This window comes from Cupressus sempervirens, chromosome 3 (assembly GCF_028749045.1).
Source record: "Cupressus sempervirens isolate cs-2001-9-10 chromosome 3, ASM2874904v1, whole genome shotgun sequence".
Lineage (NCBI taxonomy): Eukaryota > Viridiplantae > Streptophyta > Pinopsida > Cupressales > Cupressaceae > Cupressus > Cupressus sempervirens.
Window position 1 is genome coordinate 221,316,429 of NC_143120.1, and position 24,104 is coordinate 221,340,532.

At 40.7% G+C, this 24,104-nt stretch overlaps 3 protein-coding genes across 5 annotated transcripts in view; all 3 read right to left on the reverse strand.

Annotated features, from left to right (window-relative positions):
- Window positions 1–460: 460 nt before the first annotated feature.
- The window catches only part of LOC149565630 (uncharacterized), a 122,900-nt gene continuing 99,256 nt past the window's right edge, over window positions 461–24,104 (reverse strand). For 2 of the 3 annotated variants that reach the window (XM_089819140.1, XM_089819138.1), the window contains one exon: window positions 461–1,196. In XM_089819140.1, the coding sequence (XP_089675266.1) occupies window positions 736–1,196 (461 nt within the window). In that variant the 3' untranslated portion in view covers window positions 461–735. The remainder of the gene's footprint in view (window positions 1,197–24,104) is intronic. The other variant, XM_089819139.1, reaches the window with a different exon arrangement.
- LOC149565631 (uncharacterized) lies at window positions 19,189–21,033 on the reverse strand. Its single transcript, XM_089817187.1, has 4 exons — window positions 20,685–21,033; window positions 20,364–20,587; window positions 20,066–20,253; window positions 19,189–19,969 (listed from the first exon to the last, which is right to left on the reverse strand). The coding sequence occupies exons 1-4, from the start codon at window positions 20,880–20,882 to the stop codon at window positions 19,731–19,733; spliced, it is 849 nt and encodes a 282-aa protein (XP_089673313.1). The 5' UTR covers window positions 20,883–21,033; the 3' UTR covers window positions 19,189–19,730.
- Window positions 20,916–22,872, reverse strand: LOC149565632 (uncharacterized). The gene is made up of 4 exons (XM_089817188.1): window positions 22,675–22,872; window positions 21,653–22,411; window positions 21,209–21,507; window positions 20,916–21,052 (listed from the first exon to the last, which is right to left on the reverse strand). Exons 2-4 carry the CDS (start codon window positions 22,066–22,068, stop codon window positions 21,039–21,041), a joined length of 729 nt encoding a protein of 242 aa, XP_089673314.1. The 5' UTR covers window positions 22,069–22,411; window positions 22,675–22,872; the 3' UTR covers window positions 20,916–21,038.

Sequence of the window (24,104 nt, forward strand, 5' to 3'; positions counted from 1 at the left end):
AATTGACTAAATGATGAATAAAAAATCATTAAATCCTTAAAAGTCTTTGAATTTCATGGGGTTTTCGATTTTCTGAGTCCTTGCCGAGTCCTGGCTAAGTCTGGTTGCTGAGTCCAAGTCCGAGTCGGATTTTGACTTTTCGAGTCAGAGGCGAGTCTTTGTCTCATACCTATGGCTTTTACAAAAGTTGAAATTAGGCATGCACTCACACCACTCAACTAAACTGCTTCTGCAAATAAACCCCTAGTGTGGGTGTCTTCTTTGTGGGGAACTTAATGTTGAAAATAGAGCATCATTAAGAGATCCATGTGTGAAATAAAATTATGTTCAAATTATAACACTACATCAAGAGCTGACAGCTTCACTAACCTATTACAATTTCCTGATTCTTTTGAAACAATGTTCATCTGTAGTAACTTACAACCCAGGTTTAACAGAAAAAGGTTGAAAAACAGAACTGTTGGCATAAGAAGATTCTTAATTTCCATGACAAAACAATATATCAAATATCCACAAACTGAAAGGCTTGAGTAGCTTGGGATGAAAACAGATCTATCCAAATTTGTCAAAGCAATGCAACACATTGTCTCAGACAAATTGCAAAAGATGGCACTTGATTATTAAAATGGGAGCTAACCATGGAGATCTGTGGAAATATGATTGTCACTGAACATTACCAAACAGGCAACAAGCTCGGCCAATCTATGCTTTACAAAAGATCATCAACAAATGACCTCAGAAAAGAGTATCATTGTTGTTTCCATCAAAAAGAAGACTGAAAAATGTATCTAATGACTCTCTTGCACCTGTTTGAGATTTTTCTGCAGGACTGACATTTGATACAGCTTTTAACTTCTTGTCAGACCTTTCTGAACCTGTTGCAGTGAAAGCTGGATTCACTGAGATGAAAGCCACTTTCCTCTTTGTTCCGGAACTTACATCTGTAAGCTCACAACCCTTCAAGGGATAAGACTTAGGCATTCCACTTTCCATGGAACTATCATTTCCATCTAGTCCAATCTGTGAACATTCTTGATTATGGTGATTATTATTAAAATTGGTTTCTCTTTTCCTAAATTGAATAGCTGATTTGTCAATTGATTTCCTGTCATTATCAGTTGCCTCATTGATTGACTGATCCTCCCTTTGCTTCCCAAGTAAAGGGCCTTCCTGATTCAGCTCATTGGCACCTGATGCTGTTTCAAAACACATAAGCGACGTCAATTTCATGCTATCTCTAAATTAATAAATGGAAACAGGGGATAACATCAGCTATTTTCTCAGATTTCCAAATGTGTCACTCATTTAAAATCCTTAGCTATCAATCTCTATTGAAATTTAGCAGCATACTAAGTTGTAGAAAAACAGAATAAATAAATATAGGGATTTACAAAAATCAACTATTCTACCACAAACTTATGAATACGACAAAATAATCACAATCCTAAGCTGCGGTAGTCTCACTCGTTTAAAGCACCCATAGAAATAAAGGGCAAATTGATTCATATTAAGTCCACTGTTAATTGTCTGAATATCAAAGAGTTCAAACTATTCAGATGCATAGAATTATTGCACAAGCCCATACTTACTATCATTTTTTGTAAAGACTTGCATTTGTTCTGTTTGAAGTGTATTATAGCTGGTCTCTCTATTAAAAATATGTACATTATTTTGTAAACCAATTCTTTCAAGAGACTTGTCATATTTACAAATGCAACGGTAGGTGTGTAAGTATGAAGTTACTTTGGAAAAATATTTACAGAAAAAATAGGGGGAGCTTGAAGCTGAATGAGGAAGGTGTAAAGTCATCCTCCACAAGGTCTGTTAGACTTTTCTTTGCCTTGTGATCTACTCCCTTGTTGATCATTGTTTCATTTGTTCTTTATTTACAGAATAGACTGGAGATTTCAGGTTTTCTTGTTTTTCATTTTCCTAGTGTTTTTTTGTCTTACTCACTTTTCCTCGTATGGATCTCAGGCTACATGTTTTGCTTCTATTCTTGGTGATAAATACCTCTTAGGAGAGATTACTTGATTTCTGAGTCTGACAATCTCATGTACCTCATGACCGAAGGAAATGGTGAAGGCGAAAATGGAAACACCAAAAAAATTAAGGCTCATTTGGCTGACAAGAGTCTTGGCTCCGGTCGCAGTGAGAAAACTGGAAAGGTTTAATGAGTTGAGAAATTTTTCAAACAAGCCTGTTGCACCAAGTATGCCACAGTGGTTCCTAAAACATTGTTTTAGTCTAACTGATGGCTACAGAGATGGGCTCAACATCTTGGATGGAAGGAAAGCAAGTGAAGGAGAAGACAGAAATGGTCACTGCCCTTGTTTAGCCAGGAAAAAAATGATCATTTGCCCCAATTCTAAAATGGTTGATACTATTCAGAGGGAAGAAGAGAAATTACGAGGCATTACCATCTTTTTTGTCTACTTGAATGAAAATGATTTTCCTTCTAGAAAATTCTTTGGTGATTGAATTCCGTTTATTCAAGGAAAGAAATTGATTACTTATTTATAGCACCCTTTGGGAATTGAGAGAAATTAGACAGCATTTATGAATTGTCAATTGTCATGAAATTTAGTTTCACGTATGGTATATAAAGTTAAATAATGCACTTTTACGATGAAAATATATGCCTTTGGTAAGTTACTTTAAACTGCCCTGGCAACTAGCCTATTGGCATTAATCCTAGACTAACTTAATTTGCTTCTAGACTGAATTCAGGATGTGAATGCTCTCATGAATTTGGATTCAAGATCCTGAGCCGAAAAGTCAAGGGCAAACTAATGTGCTTTTACAACAACAATAATTTCCTTTGGTAAGTTACTTGAACTTTCCCAGGGACTAACCTATTGGCACTAATCCTAGACTAACTGATTTGCTTCTAGATTGAGTTGCGGATGCAAATGTCCTCATGAATTTAAGTTTATTCAGGATCTTGAGTCCAAAACTCAAAAGATAAACTTTAATAATAACCCAACAAAGGCGAGTTGCCTTTAGGTTTTCTCTTAATTCCTACTTAGTAATGAGTTTTCAAGAGGCAAAAATCTAGCTCATTTTCTAGGGGACAGATCACTAGGGACTAACTCCAAGTGATCAATGGCACAAACTATGCTAGATAATTTGATGAACGTAATTTTCCCACTGCCATCACACAGTTTTCAATTATTAAAACAAATATCCACAACAGGGGATTGCAATAAGAGTGGGCTTGACCATGGAGGAAACTCCGTAGTTAAGAGTGCTTGGGCTGGAGTAGTACTTGGATGGGTGACCTCCCGAAAAGTCTCAGTGCTTCACCTATGTGAGCATCACCTAGATGCAATTAGTGCTAAGTATTTCATTCATTCTCATGAGAGATGGGTTCTTGTGAACCACTACTCATGAAACATGGGTCAATGTAACAACCAAATCTTATAACCCTATATTTATCTTCTGATTAAATATCCAAATCACAAAGTTTACATATTCACAAGCATGGGATTAACTGTTTCAATAGATTAACTAATTTTCAGGCATTGCCTCAACTAACAATTGGAATTGAGATATCATTATCTAACTAATGTCTTTATAAATTGTCATCATAACTAACCAAAACATAATGAGAAAGCGAGAAATCACTTCCTACTTGATACTATTGAACAATACTTTATAAATCTGAAAGAAAATAAATGCAACAGCCACATAAATAATTTCTTAACTAACTGAACTTGAATAAACATGAAAGGAGGAAAGATACCCGCTAGCCATAATGACTAAAAATGCAGTCTTGATCTGTCTTGTGCAAGTCTTGGCATCTAATGCAGAGGAGAAGCTTTGTTAGAGGCTTAACCTACCAACGACGGACTCTAAGTATCCCCACACAATCTCAACTAAGAAAGACCCTCCTTGCGCGGGAACACCATCACGTCCTGCCACCTAAGCATACGATGTTAGAGTGTCAACCATCCAGCCGTCTGGATTGCCTCCTAATAGTCTATTTATCCAACTGGTGGCTATTCTGACCTCTATTGATAACAACAACATCAATTGCCACTAAATCTACCTTGGCCAGGGATTTACATAGAGCCCAGGACAGAATGAAGGAATGTTGGGTAAATGGTGTGGGCCAGGCAATCATGAAGATGCGAATTGCCCTAGACAGAAGGGGGTAAATATGTTAGACAATGAAGAACCAGAAAGTGAAATCCTCGCAGTCACGAGGATGCAAGCCAAAAAATTAGCCTATCCAAATGCTGCTACGAAAATAGAAAGGTTTCATCAAGCAAAGGACATTCAAGATAGCATGGGAGAGAAAGGGAAGACAAGGCCAGATAAACCTACTTCGGATGGGGTGTACCGAATATTGTAAGGCAAGTACTGGAAACCACCATTCCAATGAAAATCGCTAATTTATTGGAAACATTACCCCAATTGCAGGTAGCATTAACATAGGGGGCAAGCCTAAGAGGGGCAACTTCTAAAAAAGAGGAAGGAGAAGCACGGACAAAAAACAATACCCTATTCACTATAGGAATGGGAAGAACACTAGCCGTAGTAGAAATGGAGATATTAAGATGAAAACTTTCAAATACTATTGTTGATGGAGATCCCAGCGTAAATGTTTTATCTGAAGAAACGTGGAAGGCAATAGGAAAACTTACTCTGGCCACCTACATTTCAACTAGTCAGAGCTGACCAACACGGAATCAAGAATATAGGAACCTTGATGGGACAAAAAGTCATAGTCATTACTCAACAATTTTTCCTTGATTTTATGGTTATCACCATAGAGAAGAAAGGGTACAATGCTTTATTAGGTTACAGCAAAATCCACCCATAATTGGAAACGTAACACTCTATCTATTGAGTTCGAAGGAAGAAAGTACATCATAGACTCAAAGGGGGAAGACTATGAAGGGATGGAAAGAGACAAGGAAGGAGTGCTCGGGTTGGGGGAATGCTTAGACGACGAAACAAGTTCCCTTAATGGATTATTCCACTGGTAGATGGGAGACTGAAGTTTTCCACACAGAATGTAATATGCTGCAAATACAAGAATCCGAGTTGGAAGAAAGATACCTGGAGGGGTACATGTAGTATAAGGAAGGTGTGGCAACCCTCAACAAGACACTTGCACACATCTTTGAAAAAGAGGTGGAGTACAAGGAGGCTAAACTCCAGACTTTAAACCTCAGGGAAGAGGTTCAACCCAAAGAGATTCTGATAGAGGATGATTGGGATCCAATGTTAAAGGCGGTAGCTTTTAGAATCTTTTTGGAGTATAAGGACGTATTTTCCTCGATGTACAGGGATTTGAAAGGAGTACCCCCAGAGCTGTGTGTTCATTGGATTCCATTGGTACCTAGAGCAAGACCAGTGCGAAAACGACCTTACAAAATGAATAAGAACTATGCAGCGAAGGTCGAGAAAGAAATCACAAAGATGTTGGAAGCAGGGATAATATTCAAAGTACAAACAAGTGAATGGGTATCTCCTATAGTCATATCACAAAAGAAGGATGGCACCCAAATTCGAATGTCTGGACTTCAAATGTTTGAATGCGATGACTGTAAAGGACCCATTCCCCATTTTGTTTACTAATAGCATTTTGGAGGAGGTAGTTGGCCATCAGATGTATTCTTTCATGGACGTATTCTCAGGGTACAATCAGATTAGCATTGCAGAGGAGGATAAACTTAAAACTACATTTGTGGTTGAAGATGGGGTATATGCCTATAACAAGATGCCCTTTGGGTTGTGCAATGCACTAGCCACATTCTAGAGAATCATACTACATATCTTTGATGGTATGTCAGTGGGAAATTCAAAAGCCTTCTTGGATGACTGGTCAGTTTATAGTGGAAAGGAGCACCACTTCAAGATTATTGGGGAACGCTTGGAGAAATGTTGAGCAAGGTTGGCTCTCAATCTGAAAAAATGCAAGTTTATGGTTCCACACAGAAGACTTCTAGGACATTTCGTTTGCAAAGAAGGATTGAAGACAGATCCTGACAAAATCAAAGTTATTTTGGAAATGGAAGCTCTGTCAAATTTAACAGGTGTCGAATACTTCCTGGGCCATGTAGGCTACTATTGAAGGTTTATAAAAGGATTTGTGGAAGTATCACTGCCCCTGGAGACATTAACCAAGAAAGGAGAGCGGTTTGGGCGGATGGAAGAACACGAGGACGTCTTCCAAGAATTGAAGAAAAGATTAGTCCGGGCCCCTATCCTCATCTATCTCGATTGGAACAAAGAACTCCATGTCCATGGGGATGCATCCAGTTATGCAATAGGTGCCACTCTAGCACAAAATGGGAAGGAAGTACTTGATCACCCTGTGTATTTTGCAAGTAGGCTTATACTGAAAGCAGAGCGTAATTACAGTACCACCGAGAGAGAAGCATTAGATATGGTGTATGCAATGCACAAGTTTAGACATTACTTATTAGCTACACCCTTTACATTTTTTGTTGACCACCAAGCACTAATGTACATAGTAAACAAGCCAGTGATTCAAGGGAGAGTAAGTAGGTGGCTAATTCTGCAACAAGAGTTTACATTCAAAATCATAGTTCGGCCAAGAAAAACCCATTTAATTGCTGACCAATTGTCTAGAATCAAGTCAGGAGAAGCCTCGGGCAGTGGGGTGAATGAGGATTTTCTAGATGCACACCTATTCCAGATTGCGATGTTACCTCAATGGTACAAAAAATTTGGACAATACTTATCAACGGCGACCTTCCCAAGAGAAATGTCGATAGCCGAGAGGACAAAAATCGCCCTAAAATGCAGCACATTTCAGCTAATTGAAGGGTTATTGTACAAACTAGGACCGGATGGAATATTGAGGAGATGCGTTATAGAGGAAGAATCCCAGGAGTTCTAAAAGAATCCCATGAAGGATTGGCGGGAGGTCACATGGGACCTAATACCACGGCAAGAAAGGTGTTGTTGGCAGGACTCTGGTGGCCAACGTTGTATGCAGATGTGAGGGAATGGGTGATCTTAGGCACATTGTTTGTAAAGCTGGACTGAAGGCCAACCCGGACAATGTATGGATGATCGTTGAAATAGAGGCCCCAACAGATATGACCGGAGTCAAATCATTCCTCGCTAATATTGGATATTATCGGATTTATTAAGAACTTCGCACAAATATCCCGCCTGTTGGACAAACTCAATCCAGTGTAACGAGACTCAAACCCGACTCTGACTTGGCAAGGGCAATTCGACTCATGACCCGGCTCGGACTCGATCATGACTCGGCAATGACTCAGCGAGTCAAGGTATATTAATAGAAATACCTTAGAGAAATATAAAATATTTGATGACTTGGCGGGTCAAGGTCATGGGTCATTTTGACTCGGCAAGGGTAACATGACTCGCCGACTCGGGTGACTCGCGACGAGTCTCGTTACTATGAAACTCACAAGGAAAAAGGAGTCGTACGTATGGGGAAAGGAACAAGAAGACACTTTTGAAGAATTTAAAACAAGATTGATGGGCACTCCCTTTCTCACACTCCCAAATTGGGTTAAGGAACTTCATGTACATATAGATGCGTCGAACCACGCCATTAGGGCTACCCTGGCTCAGGAAGGGGCGCACGGATTGGATCATCCAATATATTTTACAAGCTGATTGTTATCCAAGGTAGAGAAGAATTATAGCACTAGCAAAAGGGAAGCCTTCAGAATGGTGTATTCGGTACAAAAGTTCTGGCACTACCTATTGGCCAATTCATTCAACTTCTATGTAGACCATCAAGCCCTCATGTACTTGGTGAATAAGCCCATCATCTAGGGGAGAGTCGGTCATTGGCTTCTGCTCCTTTAGGAAATCATGTTCAACATCGTAGTACAGCTAGGGCATAGCCACGTGATTGTGGATCAATTGGCACAAATCAAGTTAGGCGAACCACTCATAGGAGTAAACAATGACTTCCTCGAAGCACATTTGTTTAAGATTGTCGCACTTCCCTCGTGGTACACCAATATCAGGGAATACTTGTCCATAATCCAATTTCCCTGAGACATGCCTCTAGGAGAACAGAGGAAATTGGATCGGAGGAGTAAAACCTTTCAATTAATTAATGGATTACTCTACAAAATGGGGACAGACCAAGTACTAAAACAATGTGTGATGGAAGAAGAGATACCAGGAGTACTTCAAGAAGCCCATGAAGGACCAATAGGTAGACACATAAGTCTTGACACCACAGCCAGGAAAGTGCTCCTGGAGGGCTTGTAGTGGCCGACATTGCACAACGATGCACGAGAATGGGTTGTCGGATTCGACACTTATCGAGTAGGGAAGCCTCACAAATGAGACTTCATGCCACTCAACCCGTCACACACCCAGGAATTGTTCGAAAGGTGGGGGTTAGACTTCGTCAAACCCCTATAGGTTAGCCAAGCCAAAAGGTATCGGTATATTGTGGTGGCCATGGAATACTTAACAAAATGGGTAGAAGCGCGAGTAGTGCTAGACCACTTTGCATTAAGCACAACTATGTTCATTTACGAATAGATTATAACGCAGTATGGAATCGCAATCCAACTAACAAGTGACAGGGGTGGGCACTTTGTGAATCATGTTATCAAGCTGCTCACTACCGAATTCAAGATTTTCCGTACGCTGTGAAGTCTGTACTACCCTCGAGCGAATGGGCAAATAGAGGCAACTAACAAGATTTTGGTTGAAGTTATTTATAAGTCATGCGAAGTCAAGGGTAGAGACTGAGAGGGAAAATTACCCTCTGTGTTGTGGGCCTACCATACATCGTACAAGGTGACCACAGGGCACACACAATTCCAACCAATGTACAGGCAAGAGTATGTGGAGTCAACAAAGTTTATGGTACCAAGTTTGCGGATAGCTATTGACAACAGGCTCAACAACATGGAGAGCTTAAGAGAGAGACTTTATGCCTTGAACAAATTAGACAAGAAGAAGGTGCTAGCACAGTGGGCAACCGACGTGGTAAAACGTTGAACATTTTGGCATGATAAGCATCTTCGGAGCATGAGGTTCCAATTTGGTCAGTTAGTCTTGAAGTTTAATGGAGGAAACGAGATCAAGCTAGGCAAATTCAAAGTAAAGTGGCTTGGACCATATAAAATTTGGGAGGTTGGAGCTAACAGATCAATCAAGTTGTGGAAGCTCAACAGTTGAGAAGTCCCCAATGTTGTGGACGGTTCAAAGCTAAAGATTACCATCAAACCCGCGAGGACCTGCCAAGGCCAGATATATTAGACTTAGGTAGGACTTAAGTATATATTTAAAGAACAATTGCAAGTAAACAAAGATCGAAAGCCCACATACAAGAGCACCGTACGACAATATCAAGGCACACCACAACAATATTGGGGACTGTACAACAATACATGTAAAACACTATACGTCAAATCCCCAAAGCGCAGTGCGGTGAAACAAAGGCAGGAATTCCCATACGATACGATGTACGGCAATAGTTTGAGACACAAAGATGACCATCCTACGATAGTCACAAATCGAGAAGGTGTCCCCATAAAGGTACCGTATGATATGTTCAACGAATAAGTGTGGAGGTTGGATGAAAAACGCATCATTATTTGGAGAAGATAATCTTGTCGTATAACCACCATTTCGTGTAGGCAAGACAAAGGAATATTGTGCAAATAAGGTAGGCGCACCAAGGGCAGTAACCTAATTCCCTATGGCGACGGACTTGTGGAAATATACTATTGCAAGGACAAACACATGGATATGAACTACACGGAGGTAGTGCATGGGGCCTATAACAACACCAAGAGGCAATAAAAGTTGAAAGGCGCATAGAAAACCATACAGCAGGAGGGGATTGGATATACCGTAGGGCAACCTTGCAGGGATACAGGCACAATGAGGGAAAGCATTTCATTACCATATGGCGTACGGTAAGAGCTCACGACACAAAATAGATCACTATACAATACTTGCATGGTGGTAAGGCATCAAATAAAAACAATCACAAAGGCAGTGAAATAGATCATTAGTGATCGAGCATCAAAGCACCAATAGGATACCATAGTGAATTCACGGCCAATATGTGAAAAGTTTTGCCAGGAGAAAAGAGATAAATCCATCCACCAATTGCCGACAACAATTGAAACAACGTTAAAGGACAAGGCACAACACTCTGATGCCATACAGCCTCACACAAGAACACTGGGCATATGAAGTTGGGAAAAATGGTAGAGGAAGTCAAAACCCCGGGTGGACGACCACATTGGACGGGCTGAAGTAAACTACTGTCGTACAGAAGAAAGATGCATTTTCGATAGCCCTAACCGTTTTCTCGTCTCCTATTCAATAGAAAGCAAAAAACCATTATGGAGTCAGCTAGCAAGAGACGTTGGAAAGCACAGTTGCAAGCAAGCGATCCAAGCACCCAAAGTATGAATGCAAATAAGCACGTTCAAACTTTGTCCTCAGGTGTGAAAGTTGCAAGACGGATAGACACATGGAAAAAGAAAGTAAGACCAAAAGTACACATGCCTACAAAATCTTATGTAACACATCAAAACATTCTATTTAAAGGCTTGAATGGCTTAGAGTGCCAAAAGTGGTGGAAGGAAACTCTAGATGATGACCTAGTGGAGGATAACATAAGGAAAGCACAGGTACAATGGGCGATATAAATATTAGTTTTCTACATTAAAGAATTTGAGGGTTCCTTAAGGATAATAATAGATACCTATAACAGGAACTCGACAACGACTACCTTTTCCTATCTAGACTATGATGTAGAAATCTCCTTCAAGGCAGAAGATTTTACCAAAGTATTCGGCATTACTGGATATGCGGAAGGGGGCAAAAAAGATTGATTTAAAAGCAAAGAAACTACTCGTAAACATGGTGTACAGAGACCTATTTGAGGCAGCAAAACAAGCTTTGATGAGGACTTCTAGAGGAAGAGTGCTGAAGAAATCAGACATCAAAAAGGGACCATGGCTCTGCATTATGTACTTGGTAAAAAGAAGACTTCGAGGGTCCAGCCGTTCTTCAGACTTCTCATTCTCGTAGGTGGCATTGATGAACAAGATTATGACAGGAAAGGTATATGATTGGGCAACATTGCTTTCAGAACGTATGTATGAATTTATGACGTTGCAGTATAAAACATTTTATATACCTCACTCTACTATTGGACTGTTTATGGATGCAACAACAAGACTGATCCGGATGATAGGCTTGAGATCAAGCAAGGATCATTAGCTCTAGGAGAACGTCCCATTATGCACTAGCGCCATTTGGACACACCAGGCAGACAGAAGGCCCTGCAGGCTACAAACGACGCGAACAAGAGATGGACTCAGGATCTACGCACGGGAACACAAATAGTGGTAGACGGGACACCCCATCCGAAAGTGCAAGCGATATAGATGAGGGGGACATCATACAGATAGGGGATGAGGTTGAGATAATCAAGGCAATGCCACTATTATTCCCACAACCTCTTCTCTCCACGACAACTCATTTGACCACCATGGTGAGTACGCACATTCTTGCTTTCGGACAGATTAGAAGACCTATTGACATGACTCTGTTAGTGGTGGAGAGAGCACCATTCGTGATTCTTGAGCCAGTAGCCATTCTTGAGGCAGTGCACATGATATCTGAGACAACGACGATTATACCAACAGAGGGCATTCCTACAGAGGTAACCGAGACAATTAATACAAGAGAAGACACCATAGTAGTAGTTCAGTAGATGGAGAGTGAGGCACAGGTGGCAGATATTGTTCTAGGGATAGAGAGTGCTATACCTCATGAGAGTGATTGCGATAGAGGAAGAGGATACTACATCGCAACCATTTATAGAGGTAGCTTAGGATACTGGAGCAATGGAGATTATGGAGATCAAAGACTATCCATCACAGGAGCCGCAAGGGCCTCAGGTCTGCCTCGACGTGATCGGATTAGACGCAATGGTGACTATAGACACAACACCACTGGCTAAACCAAAAGGAGTTGGCTGTACGGAGATGACTATGCCAACGACATTGCCACCTGCACCATTAACAGGCCGTATTAGTGAGCTCTTGAAACAACAATTTTGGCTTGCCCCTGTGGCAAGGGGATCCTCCATTCAATCCCCGAGAAGGGAAGATATCTTGGCTAGGGCATCAACGATGGCAACACCAGGAGATATTGTGATACAACAGTATGAGGAGGTCGTACAAAATGTGGAAATAGTTGCAATATGAGAAAGAGGTGCCCAAGGAATGGAGGTAAAGGCCACACTACACACAGAGTAGGTAGGAAAGGAAGGGATAGACTACAGTTCGAATAATGAGAGGGTTGTAGTAGAGAATAAAGTCTCTATTGTACTTAACGCTTGTTAAGGCTTAAGCGGGCTGTGTAGTTAGGAGGTGAGGGAATGCGTCAGTTGGTTTTCCCAATCAACCAACCCTTCTATAAGTACTTGGAATATTGTCAATGTACTCGTGATGTTTTGGTATGAATAAAGTAAATCATTTCCTCGCCAATTGGTATTGTGGTATTAAGGTACATTCTATGTTTCGCTCTGTATGCATATCTTTATTATTCTGTGAACTTGAGTAGCATTTCCATTCTACATTTTTGGCATCATTGCCTAAGTCCGAACCTAGAGGTAGACAGGACAGACTAATGGGAAGGTCCTTTCTACCACTTATATAAGTAACAAACAGTGACGGAAAAGAGGAGGAAATAACCAGGGAAGATCAGTTGACACGCAATCTGGTGATGGCCTGGGAAGTTGTGGTCGATCAGTACGTACAAAGGGAACCCCCTGAGAGAATAGTTCTTGAAGGTACGGTACACAATGAACTTTCAGTGCCCCCAGTAGTGTACAATCTACTAGGACAGATTCCTCGCTTGTTGGCACGTAACTTGTTATGAGTGGAGGAGAAAAGAGTCGAGACAAAAAGGGAACAGAGGAGACAAGTACTCCAACAGTTTGCTGAAAGGAGGACAAGGGAACGCAACTTGGAGAAATGTGAAAATTTCAAAAATGGAAACAGACACTAAACTGATTCATTCCAAACAAATATCTGAGGTGGGTACCAGGGGAAGAAACTGAGTAGGACGTTGCCTTGAGGAGACTATGTCTCTAGCAACAAGAGGAGAGACGTCGTAACTTAAGGGGAGGATAAGGGGATCCCACCAGAATCGAAGAGGGGTTGATTGAGCATACAATTGAGGGAATAGCCAATTTGACCATCTCAGAGACCCCAGGAAGGAAGTTAGGGTGCAGAAACCCAGAGACACCTGCATGGAGAGAACTGCGACAGGAGAAAAGTCCTGGAGAAGAGGATACCTTGGATACCTCCAGTAATCAAGAATCAAGTTTGTTGAGAGGAAATTTCCAGCCAGGAGGGAGTGTCTCACCAGGATGGAGTGTTCCATCAGGAGGGAGTGTTCCATTTGGAGGAAGAGTTCCACTAGGAATTTCAGGAGGGAGTGCCGGAAGCAAACCGCCAAGAGGAAGTATTCCACTAGAGGGAAAAAGGGCCAACATAATGGCAATAGACAAACAAAAATGGCTAGGTTCATGGAGTTATAGCTCAGAGGACCCCACACAGCACTGTAAAACATGCATAACCATATGGCAAGCCAACGGGGAAAATGAGGCAATTGAGTGGCTAAAAGCCTTCCCTGCCACACTAAGGGGTATAGCCATTGATTGGTATACCAATCTGGAGGCAGGATAGAAAAACACATGGAATAATATCCGCACAAACTTTGAGGAAGAATTCAGACTCTTGAGGGACGATGATGAAATAGTAACGAAGATTTATAACAAAAGGCAAGGGAAGAGTGAATTCGTTAAAGCCTACAATAGAAGGCTAAAAGAGATGATAGGAAAACTTGACAACAAGCCTGTGGATGGACTTAAGAAAAGATGGTTCATTGAAGGATTAACACCGTCCCTTAGGAAAAGATGAAAATAGTCCCACCATCAACCTTAGGTGATGCGTGTACTCGTGGGATGGACACAGAAAGCGAGAGCAAAACTTCCAAGGCAAGAAGGCATGGAAGCGCGAGTAAAAGTTCAGAAGAAAGTGAAGATGAATCCAAAACCATCCAAGCCCTAAGAAAAGACCTGAGGCGATTACTAAAGTGACAGGGAGTAAGGAAGATGAAAAAAAAAGGGAGGGACCTCTAGTGCACCGACTGTGAAAAAAAAGGCTATACAACAGGGGCATGTCCAAAGAAAACATTTAGTGAGATTTGTCAGGTATTGAGGGATGCAATTAAAGATCGTCCCTACAATTTAAAAACATGGAGTGCTCAAGTATTCCTCATCCAAGGAGAGCAATCTACACCACCCTCCACCCCTTAAAGAATACAAATACGGAAGCCTCACAAGAGGATACAAAAATAACAGAAGAGGAAGTAATAATAATAGCAACAACAATAATAACAACACACCCCGACGTGTAATCTAGTATGATTCTAAGGGGAGGCCCATGATCCAATGTAGTAGGTGCAATGGATGGGGACATTTTGCACGAGATTGCCAAAACAGAGGATAGAATGAGGGAATGTTGTGTAAATGGTGTGGACCAGGCAATCATGAATATGCGAGTTGCCCCAGACAGAAGGGGGTAAATATGTTACACATTGAAGAACCAGAAAGTGAAATCCTTGCAGTCACCAGGATGCAAGCCAAAAAACTAGCCTATCTAGAGGTTGCTACAGAGACGGAAATGTTTCACGAAGCAAAGGACATTCAAGATAGCATGGGAGAGGAAGGCAAGACAAGGCCAAATAAACCTCCTTCAGACAAGTGTGTACCGAATATTGTAAGGCAAGTACTAGAAACCACCATTCTAGTGAAAATCGCTAATTTATTGGAAATATTACCCCAGTTGCTAGTAGTATTAACACAGGAGGCAAGCCTAAGGGGGGCAACTTCTAAAAAGGAGAAGGAGAAGCACAGACAGAAAACAATACCCTATTCACTATAGGAATGGGGATAACACCAGCCGTAGTAGAAATGGAGATATTAGGGTGCAAACTTTCAAACGTTTTATCTGAAGAAACGTGGAAGGCAATAGGAAAATCCACATTTTGGCCAACTACATTTCAACTAGTTGGAGCAGAACAACACAAAATTAAGAGTATAGGAACCTCGATGGGACAAAAAGTCACAGTCATTACTCAACAATTTTTCCTTGATTTTGTGGTTATCACCATAGAGAAGAAAGGGTACAATGCTTTATTAGGAAGAGAATGGTTGGTTACAACAAAATCCACCCATAATTGGAAACGAAACACTATCTATTGAGTCTGAAGGAAGAAAGTACATCATAGATCTCAAGAACCAGCCAGTAAGTCAGGACCTGGCATCAAACTCGGAGGGGGAAGACTATGAAGGGATGGAACCAAACAAGGAAGGAGTGCTCGAGTTAGGGGAATGCTCAGATGATGAAAGAAGTTCCCTTAATGGATTATTTCACTAGCAGATGGGTGACTATGAAGTTTTCCACGCAAAATGTAATATGTTGCAAATACAAGAATCCGAGTTGGAAGAAAGATACCTGGAGGGGTACACGTAGTATAAGGAAGGTGTGGCAACCCTCAACAAGACACTTGCACACATCTTTGAAAAAGAGGTGGAGTACAGGGTGGCCAAACTCAAGACTTTAAACCTTGGAGAAGAGGATCAACCCAAAGAGATTTTGATAGGGGACGATTGGGATCCAGTGTTAAAGGTGACAACTTTTAGAATCTTTCCAGAGTATAAGGACGTATTTGCCTGGACATACAAAGACTTGAAAGGAGTACCCCCAGAGCTGTGTGTCCATCGAATTCTATTGGTACTTGGAGTAAGACCAGTGCGAAAATGACCTTACAGAATGAATAAGAACTATGCAGCAAGGGTCAAGGAAGAAATCACAAAGATCTTGAAAGCAGGGATAATATTCGAAGTACAAACAAGTGAATGGGTATCTCCTATAGTCATATCACAAAAGAAGGATGGCACCCAAATTCAGATATGTGTAGACTTTAGATGTTTGAATGCGATGACTATAAAGGATCCATTCCCCATTCAGCTTACTAATAGCATTTTGGAAGAGGTAGCCGGCCATAAGATGTAATCCTTCATGGATGGATTCTCAGGGTACGATCAGATTAGAATTGCGGAGGAGGATAAGCTAAAAACTAAATTTGTGGTTAAAGATGGGGTATATGCCTATAACAGGATGCCCTTTGGGCTGTGCAATGCACCAGCCACATTCCAGAGAATCATACTACATATCTTCGATGGTATGTCAATGGGAAATTCAAAAGCCTTCTTGGATGACTGGTTGGTTTATAGTGGGAAGGAGCACCACCTCAAGATTATTGGGGAACGCTTGGAGAAATGTCGAAGAGCAAGGCTAGCTCTCAATCCGAAAAAATGCAAGTTTATGGTTCCTCACGAAAGACTTCTGGGACATTTCGTTTGCAAAGAAGGATTGAAGATCGATCCTCACAAAATCAAGGTTATTTTGGAAATGGAAGCTCCATCAGATGTAATAGGTGTCAAATCCTTCTTGGACCATGTAGGATACTATAGAAGGTTTATAAAAGGATTTGTGGAAGTATCACTACCCCTGGAGAAATTAACTAGGAAAGGAGAACGGTTTGGGTGGATGGAAGAATGGGAGGATGCCTTCCAAGAATTGAGGAAAAGATTAGTTGGGGCCCTTATCCTCATATATGCCAACTGGAACAAAGATCTCCATGTCCATGGGGATGCATCCAATTATGCAAAAGATGCCACTAGCACAAAGTGGGAAGGAAGGACTTGATTACCCCGTGTATTTTGCAAGTAGGCTTCTATCAAAAGCAGAGCGTAGCTACAGCACCATCGAGAGAGAAGCATTAGGTATGGTGTATGCAATGCAGAAGTTTAGACATTGCTTATTAGCTACGCCCTTTACATTTTTTGTTGACCACCAAGCACTAATGTACTTAGTAAACAAGTCGGTGATTCAAGGGAGAGTAAGTAGGTGGCTAATTCTGCTACAAGAGTTTACATTCAAAATCATAGTCCCACCAGCAAAAACCCATGTAATTGCTGACCAATTCTCTAGAATCAAGTTAGGAGAAGCCTCAGGCAGTGAGATGAATGAGGATTTTCTAGATGCACACCTGTTCCGGATTGCGGTGTTACCTCAATGGTACGCAAAAATTTGGACAATACTTATCAACAACGACCTTCCCAAGAGAAATGCCGATAGCTGAGAGGGGAAAAATCGCCCTAAAAAGTAGCACATTTCAGCTAATTGAAGGGTTATTGTACAAACTGGGACAGGATGGAATATTGAGGAGATGCGTTATGGAGGAAGAAATCCCAAGAGTTCTAAAAGAATCCCATGAAGGATTGGCGGGACGTCACATGGGACCTAATACCACGGCAAAAAAGGTGTTGTTGGTAGGACTCTGGTGGCCAACGTTGTATGCAGATGCGAGGGAATGGGTGTTGAGCTGCGACACTTGTCAAAGAGCAAGCAAACCCCTCAAAAAGGACTTCATGTCATTATTTTCGTCACAATCACAGGAATTATTTGAACGGTGGGGACTAGACTTTGTGGGTCGCCTACCTGTAAGCAAAACCCATTGGTGTAAGTACATAGTGGTGACAACAAAGTACCTGACAAAATGGGCGGAAGTGCGGGCCCTTCTAGATAATACTGCTCTTAATACGACCAGATTTCCGTATGAGCAAATAGTCATGAGATTTGGGTTTCCACTCTAGTTGACAAGTGACAGAGTACATTTTGTGAATCACACCATCAAGATGATGACAAGTGAATATAAAAACTTTCTTTTTCCAGTCCCTACTATCCAAGGGCAAATGGCCAAGCAGAGGCCACGAATAAAGTAATAGTGGCAATTCTATATAAAACTTGTGGAGTGGAAGGGCAAGATTGGGAAGAATGGATTCTAGTTGTGGCATGGGCGTACAAAACTACTTATAAGGCCACTACTGGACACACTTTGTTTCATCTCATGTACGGACAGGAAGCAGTGATGCCAATGGAACATATAGTACCAAGTCTACGGGTAGCAATTCAAAATAGATTGGGCGATGAGGAGAGTCTCAAGTAAAGACTGTACACTTTACAAAAACTGGACGAAAGGAGGATGCTTGCTCAATGGACTACAGAGGCAGCCCAACAAACGTGGAAATTTTGGCATGACAAACACTAAAAAAAGATGAATTTTAAACAAGGACAACTAGTACTCAGGTATAATGGAAAGAGTAAAATAAAGCTAGGAAAATTTAAAGTCCGATGGTTAGGACCATTTAGAATATGAGATATAAAAGAAAATGGAGCAATAAAGTAATCTACTCTAGATAATAAACCGATCAAAGACCTAGTAAACGGGTCTAAGTTAAGTGTATGAAGAAAGGAATAAGTGGGTGCCCAACTATTTTATAAGCATGGAAGGAGGAAATAAACAAATAAGAAAAGCAAACAGCCGCTTAACAAAAAACTTTCACCCTAACTCATATAAAGGGGTTGTACACAATACCACGAAGATTATTTAAACCATCACCATCACTAGAATACCTCCAGAAACAACCGTATCTTAGGGCTTGGAAAAAGCTATACTCGAATGGAACAAAGGGAACAAAGTGGCCGTATGAAGGCATTCAAGGGTTGTACGATGTACGAAGGCTGCCGTACGGGCGGTTGTACAAGGGGAGCTACCACAGGAAGAGGCTGTCGTACGGAAGCTGCGCTAACCATCTTTGTCGTACGGGGACATACTCAGTCTGTACAAAGCCAACACTCCATACCAAGTCCGTACGAGGGAAGTTGCCTATAGGTCATACGAGCTACACTTACCATTCTCGTAGGAGGAGATACTAAGTCCGTACGGAGCCAACATTCCATCCATACAAACCACACGTTGTCGTACGTGGAGGAGGTTTGTACAAAGGGGTTGTCGTACAGAATACCACGAAGATTATTTAAATCATCACCATCACTGGAATCATAGTTGGAAAACTCACCAAATGCAAAAACTCGCCAAGCCCCCCAAAAGTTTAATCGGGAGAAACTCGGCGATTTAAAAAAAAAACTCGGGAACCTAAAAAATCGCTGGAATTTAATTAAAAATACATTTATTTTGCAAAATTCAATGAGAAGATGCATCTAATAAGTTAATTAAAGACAATACAAAAGAAAGAAATGAAGTTTAGATATATATAAATGCATAATGCGTACAAAATTGCGTTCTCATGCAGAATGCTCATGGTAGGAAGCAAAATAGTAAATTACTAAATAGTTTCAATCTGTCAAACTAGAAGTAAATACTAAAAGTCTAAATACATCAATACAATGTGACAATGTCAATCACATCTTCCTCTTTCCACTTGCACTAGCAGGAAAGCGAGGGGGTCTAGTCCTAAAAGAAGTGCCCCGCACTGGGATAGGCGTGAGCTGCGTGACTGTGAACTCTGTGGCTGTGCCCCCTCGCTCGACATCCCTACTGACTGGCTCGGCATCCTAGAAGAGGATGCATCTCCTCCTAATGGTAATGCCTGATCCTCGGCTGAATCATCATCATCCTCGTCCTCATCCTCAATGTCATCCATAGTGAACTTAAAATCAGTGTTAGCCTCCCCCTCCATGGCCTGCCTCTCCAAATCAGCGATCTCATCTGGTGTAAACAATGGACTTGGCTCCTGTGTTGTCCAATCAAAATAAGGATCTATCTCATCTAGATCAAAAACCAGGTAGTTCTAAGAGCTGTGCCTTTTTTATGCACAACTTAAGATTATAGTGCACATAAACAAGGTCATTAAGCCGTTTTTGAGTCATTCTATTTCTTTTCTTTGTATGGATGGACTCAAATAAGCTCCAATTGCGCTCACAATGGGATGAGCTACAAGGTTGGGATAGGACTCTGAGAGCAAATTTCCTTAAATTGGGGGTATTGCCACCCCAACTTGCCCACCAAGCATCTGCAAAACAAAATTAAAAAAGTTATAAAGCAATTAAAAAAAAAATCAAAAGCACAACTTATCAATTAGCAAAAAATTTTAAGTTTGAAGCTTTACCTGGTGCTTGAGTAGATCTTGCTCTCTTTGCTAGCATAGAAGAGAACAAAGGACCCCTTGATTCCACATAGATTTGTTGTTCGGTCACAATAAGGTCTCTCTCCTCTTCACTTGATATCATTCTCTCAATGCATTTAGAGAGACCTTCCATGACCTCTCCATTAGGATCTGAGTAGGAATCATCAGCCCTAAAACAAATAGAAAATGATATCAAGTCTTACTACACAACCTTAAAAAGTAAAGTAAAATAAAGACTTATTAAAATCCCAACTTCAAGGACAATCAATTATCATAGTACCTGAATTTGGGATTGATGAAGTAACCTGCTGCATGAATAGGTTGGTGGAGCATATTGTTCCACCTCCTATCAATTATTTCCCAAATGGGGTCAAATCTGAGACTATCCCCGTGATAGTAACTTCTAACAGCCTCTTTCGCCCTATCCATGGCTTCATAAAGACCTCCCATTGGGGATTGCTGCCCATCACATGTGCGCAAGACTAGAACCAAGGGCAGAGACATCTACATTTGAAATTTGAAAAATAAAAATTAGTTAATAACATAGTAAATTATGAATTGATAATGAAACTTGAATAAACTAAAAATATAATGAAGTTACCTCCACAATCTCCTTAGCCTTTGCAAAAAAGCTATCATCAAAGACTATTCGTGCCATAGCCTCTCCTTCGGGCTTCTTTGAGTAAGGTGAAGCAACCCAATCAGCACACACAAACATTTGCTTCAAAGCCAATATGTGGTGAAGAATATTTTGCAACGTCAAGAAGACCGTTGCAAACCTTGTCATAGCAGGTCTCATCAAACTAAGAACCCATGGGTGATTATAGATATATTTCGTGACTCGCCTAGCATCTTCCACAACTGGACTCACCCAATCAAGTTTTCCTATGTCCTCCAAAAGAAGGTCAAGGACATGTGCTGCACAAGGTGACCAAAAAAGTGTGGGATGCCTCTCTTAGAGGATTCTACCTAAAAGATTAGCAAAAAATCAATAATCAATAACAAACTTTCCATATTTAGTATTTACAAATTACATCAAATCTAAATTGACTAATACCATTATCCATAGCATTACATTCATGATTCATATTGATTCATCATTCAAATATAAAAAATTAAATCTACCTGCTGCCACATATGCTGCTGCATTATTTGCGATTATTTGCACCACATTCTCTATTCCCACCTCCATGACAACATTCTCCAACATTAAAGCCAATGTGGCTGCATTTTTCACTTTGTTGGAGGCATCGACAGATTTCCAAAACGCCACATCATCTTTGCAAGCAGTCAAGAAGTTAATAATGGTTCTACTTCTTCCATCTGTCCACCCATCAGATAAAATGGTGCAGCCATACTTCTTCCACTCTTTCTTTTGGTCTTCTATCAACAATGTTGCCCTACCAACCGCTTTGTCAAGCAACCTACAAAATTTAGGTGTAATATTAAATAAAGTGTAAGTGTTCGAAAAAAATTAGGAAATAAGTTATAACAATTAAGATTTAAAATATAACAATGAACTAAAGTGAATCACAATTATTTACAATTACTAAATAGTAAAATACTAACCTTCCGCTCATATCCTTGCAATTAGGCGGCTTGTACCCTTTGCCTGATATTGTCATTGCATTCACCGTATTGACCCAATAGGGACTATCATCGGCATTCATTGAGATATTGTTGAAAAACCAAAAATCAGCTGCTACAATATCAATTTGCTCATGCACCTCCTTAAACGATGCAGTGCCCTCTAATGATGGTTGTGCTCCAGGTGTGTTCCTGGGCACAAAATAACCACCTATCCCTGATGGGGATCCGGATGGTGATGATGAAGAAGTAGATGTAGAAGAAGTGGAACCGGTAAAAGAGAAATTTTGTTTGCGGATCCGTGGGCCATGAAGAGATCCTAGTATGTTCTCAAGTGCTTCTTCTTCCTCTTGCATATCAAAAGGAGCTCCTTCTGATTCAGCTATGGCTGCCCTCATAGCTAATTTTGCCCTCTCCCTATTCAATTTTTTCTCTTCAGCAGCTGCAAGTAGGCATGGATGAATCTTTTTTCTTCATCAGTTACCTTGAGACAAGGATTTGAGTCATGTTTCTTTATGCCTGCAAGGTGGTATTTGAGGCGGTTTATGCCTCCAAAAATAATTCTCTCGCAGGGAATGCATATCACCTTCCCAATATCATTTGGATTTGGAGCTTCATAGGCATACCGCCATGCCTTATCTCTTGCATTTTTAGTTTGAGTGCCTATATATCCAAATGGGCATGGTGTTTGTGGCCACTCTTCTTGCGGGTTTGTCATTTTTTTAATGGTTGACCGCTGCCCTACACATAAATATATAGAAAAATGAATAAACAAAGTTAGAACTTAGAAGCTAGGGTTTCAAATGATTCAAAGTTTCAAACTTCAAACTTCAACCATATCCTTAGCAAACAACAAACTTCAACCATACCCTTAGAAGCTAGGGTTTCAAATGATTCAAAATGATTTTAAATGATTTGAAAACATTTACAAACAACAACAAAAACAAAAGAACATTTGTTATAAAACTATAAAAGGTTTTCAAACTATGATAAGATGAACATACCTGGAAAGAAATTTGTCTTCTAAAATCGGTTAGAATCCTCTACAATCCACTCAAATCCGCCTTGAATCACTTGCAATCAGCCAAGAATGCCTCCAAACCTTCTTCTCTTCACTCCTCAAGGCTCTAAACAATGCAAATACAACAAAGAATGAGAAAAAACACATTCACTGCCACTTTAATCCGTCATAGGCTGCGGGCGAAAATCTCACCAGTAAATCGTGAGTTCTTATGAAAAACTCGCCGAGTTTTTCACGATTACTCACCGAATACTCGGCGAGTTTTTACCAGACTGCCGAGTTTTTAATTTGGCGAGTTAACTGGTGAAAAAATCTCTGAGCTAGGAAACTCGGCGAGTTTTCCATCTATGACTGGAATACCTCCAGGAATAGTCATATCTGAGGGCTTGGGAAGAGAAGCTATACTAGAACAGAACAAAGGGAACAAAGCGGCCGTACAAAGGCATTCAAGGGTTGTACGGTGTATGAAGGCTGTTGTACGAGTGGCTGAACAAGGGAAGCTACCATGGGAAGAGGTTGTCGTATGAAAGTTGCACTCACCATCTTTGTCATACGAGGACATACTCAGTTTGTACGAAGCCAACACTCCATACCAAGTCCATACGAGGGAAGTTGCCTACAGGTCATACGAGCTGCACTTACCATTTTCGTAGAGGGAGATACTAAGTTCGTATAGAGCCAACATTCCATCTGTACAAACCACACATTGTCCTACGCGGAGGAGGTTCGTACGAAGGGCTATAGAAAGCCTGGAGAACTCGTGCACACACCAATATTCCGTACACAGCTGACTGAGACGGAAGGAGAGCAACTTATTTTTATAGCACGAGCATCAGTAGGAGTGTGTCAGAAGAGAATAGGGAGATGTACAACACAATGCAGAAACGATTGGTGCAATTGGCATACACAACCAATTGAAAAAATTCGGGAATTGAGGCATCACCACAAAATGGTGAAATTAAGCATAAGAAACCTAAGCAGAGCGAACATCATTGATTCCAAAAAGAGGAAAACAACTGCATTGAAAGAAAAGTAGGTAAGGAAGATGATGGGCAAGGGTAAAATGACACAAAAGATCAGTGTTGAGAATATCACGTTTGAAAGTGTGATGGGAAGCGAATGCAAGACTTGGTGGGAGAAAACGGAAGATGATCCTTTGAAAAAGGCGTCATGCACAACAGAGGTAAATAAAATAATCTTCATGCCAATCTTTGATTTAAAGGAGTTTAAACCTAGATTACGAAATTTGGTCATAGGTTATCATAGATCATGCCATAAATCTAGAGTCCAATATTTCCAACAACTGGTGAGTTTCTTATTTAGCTCAGCAAATAAATAAGGTTTTTGAAATTCCCAACAAAGGGCAAGAACTAGAAAAAATCCTAATACCCGTAGAGGAAAAGAAGTGGTTGA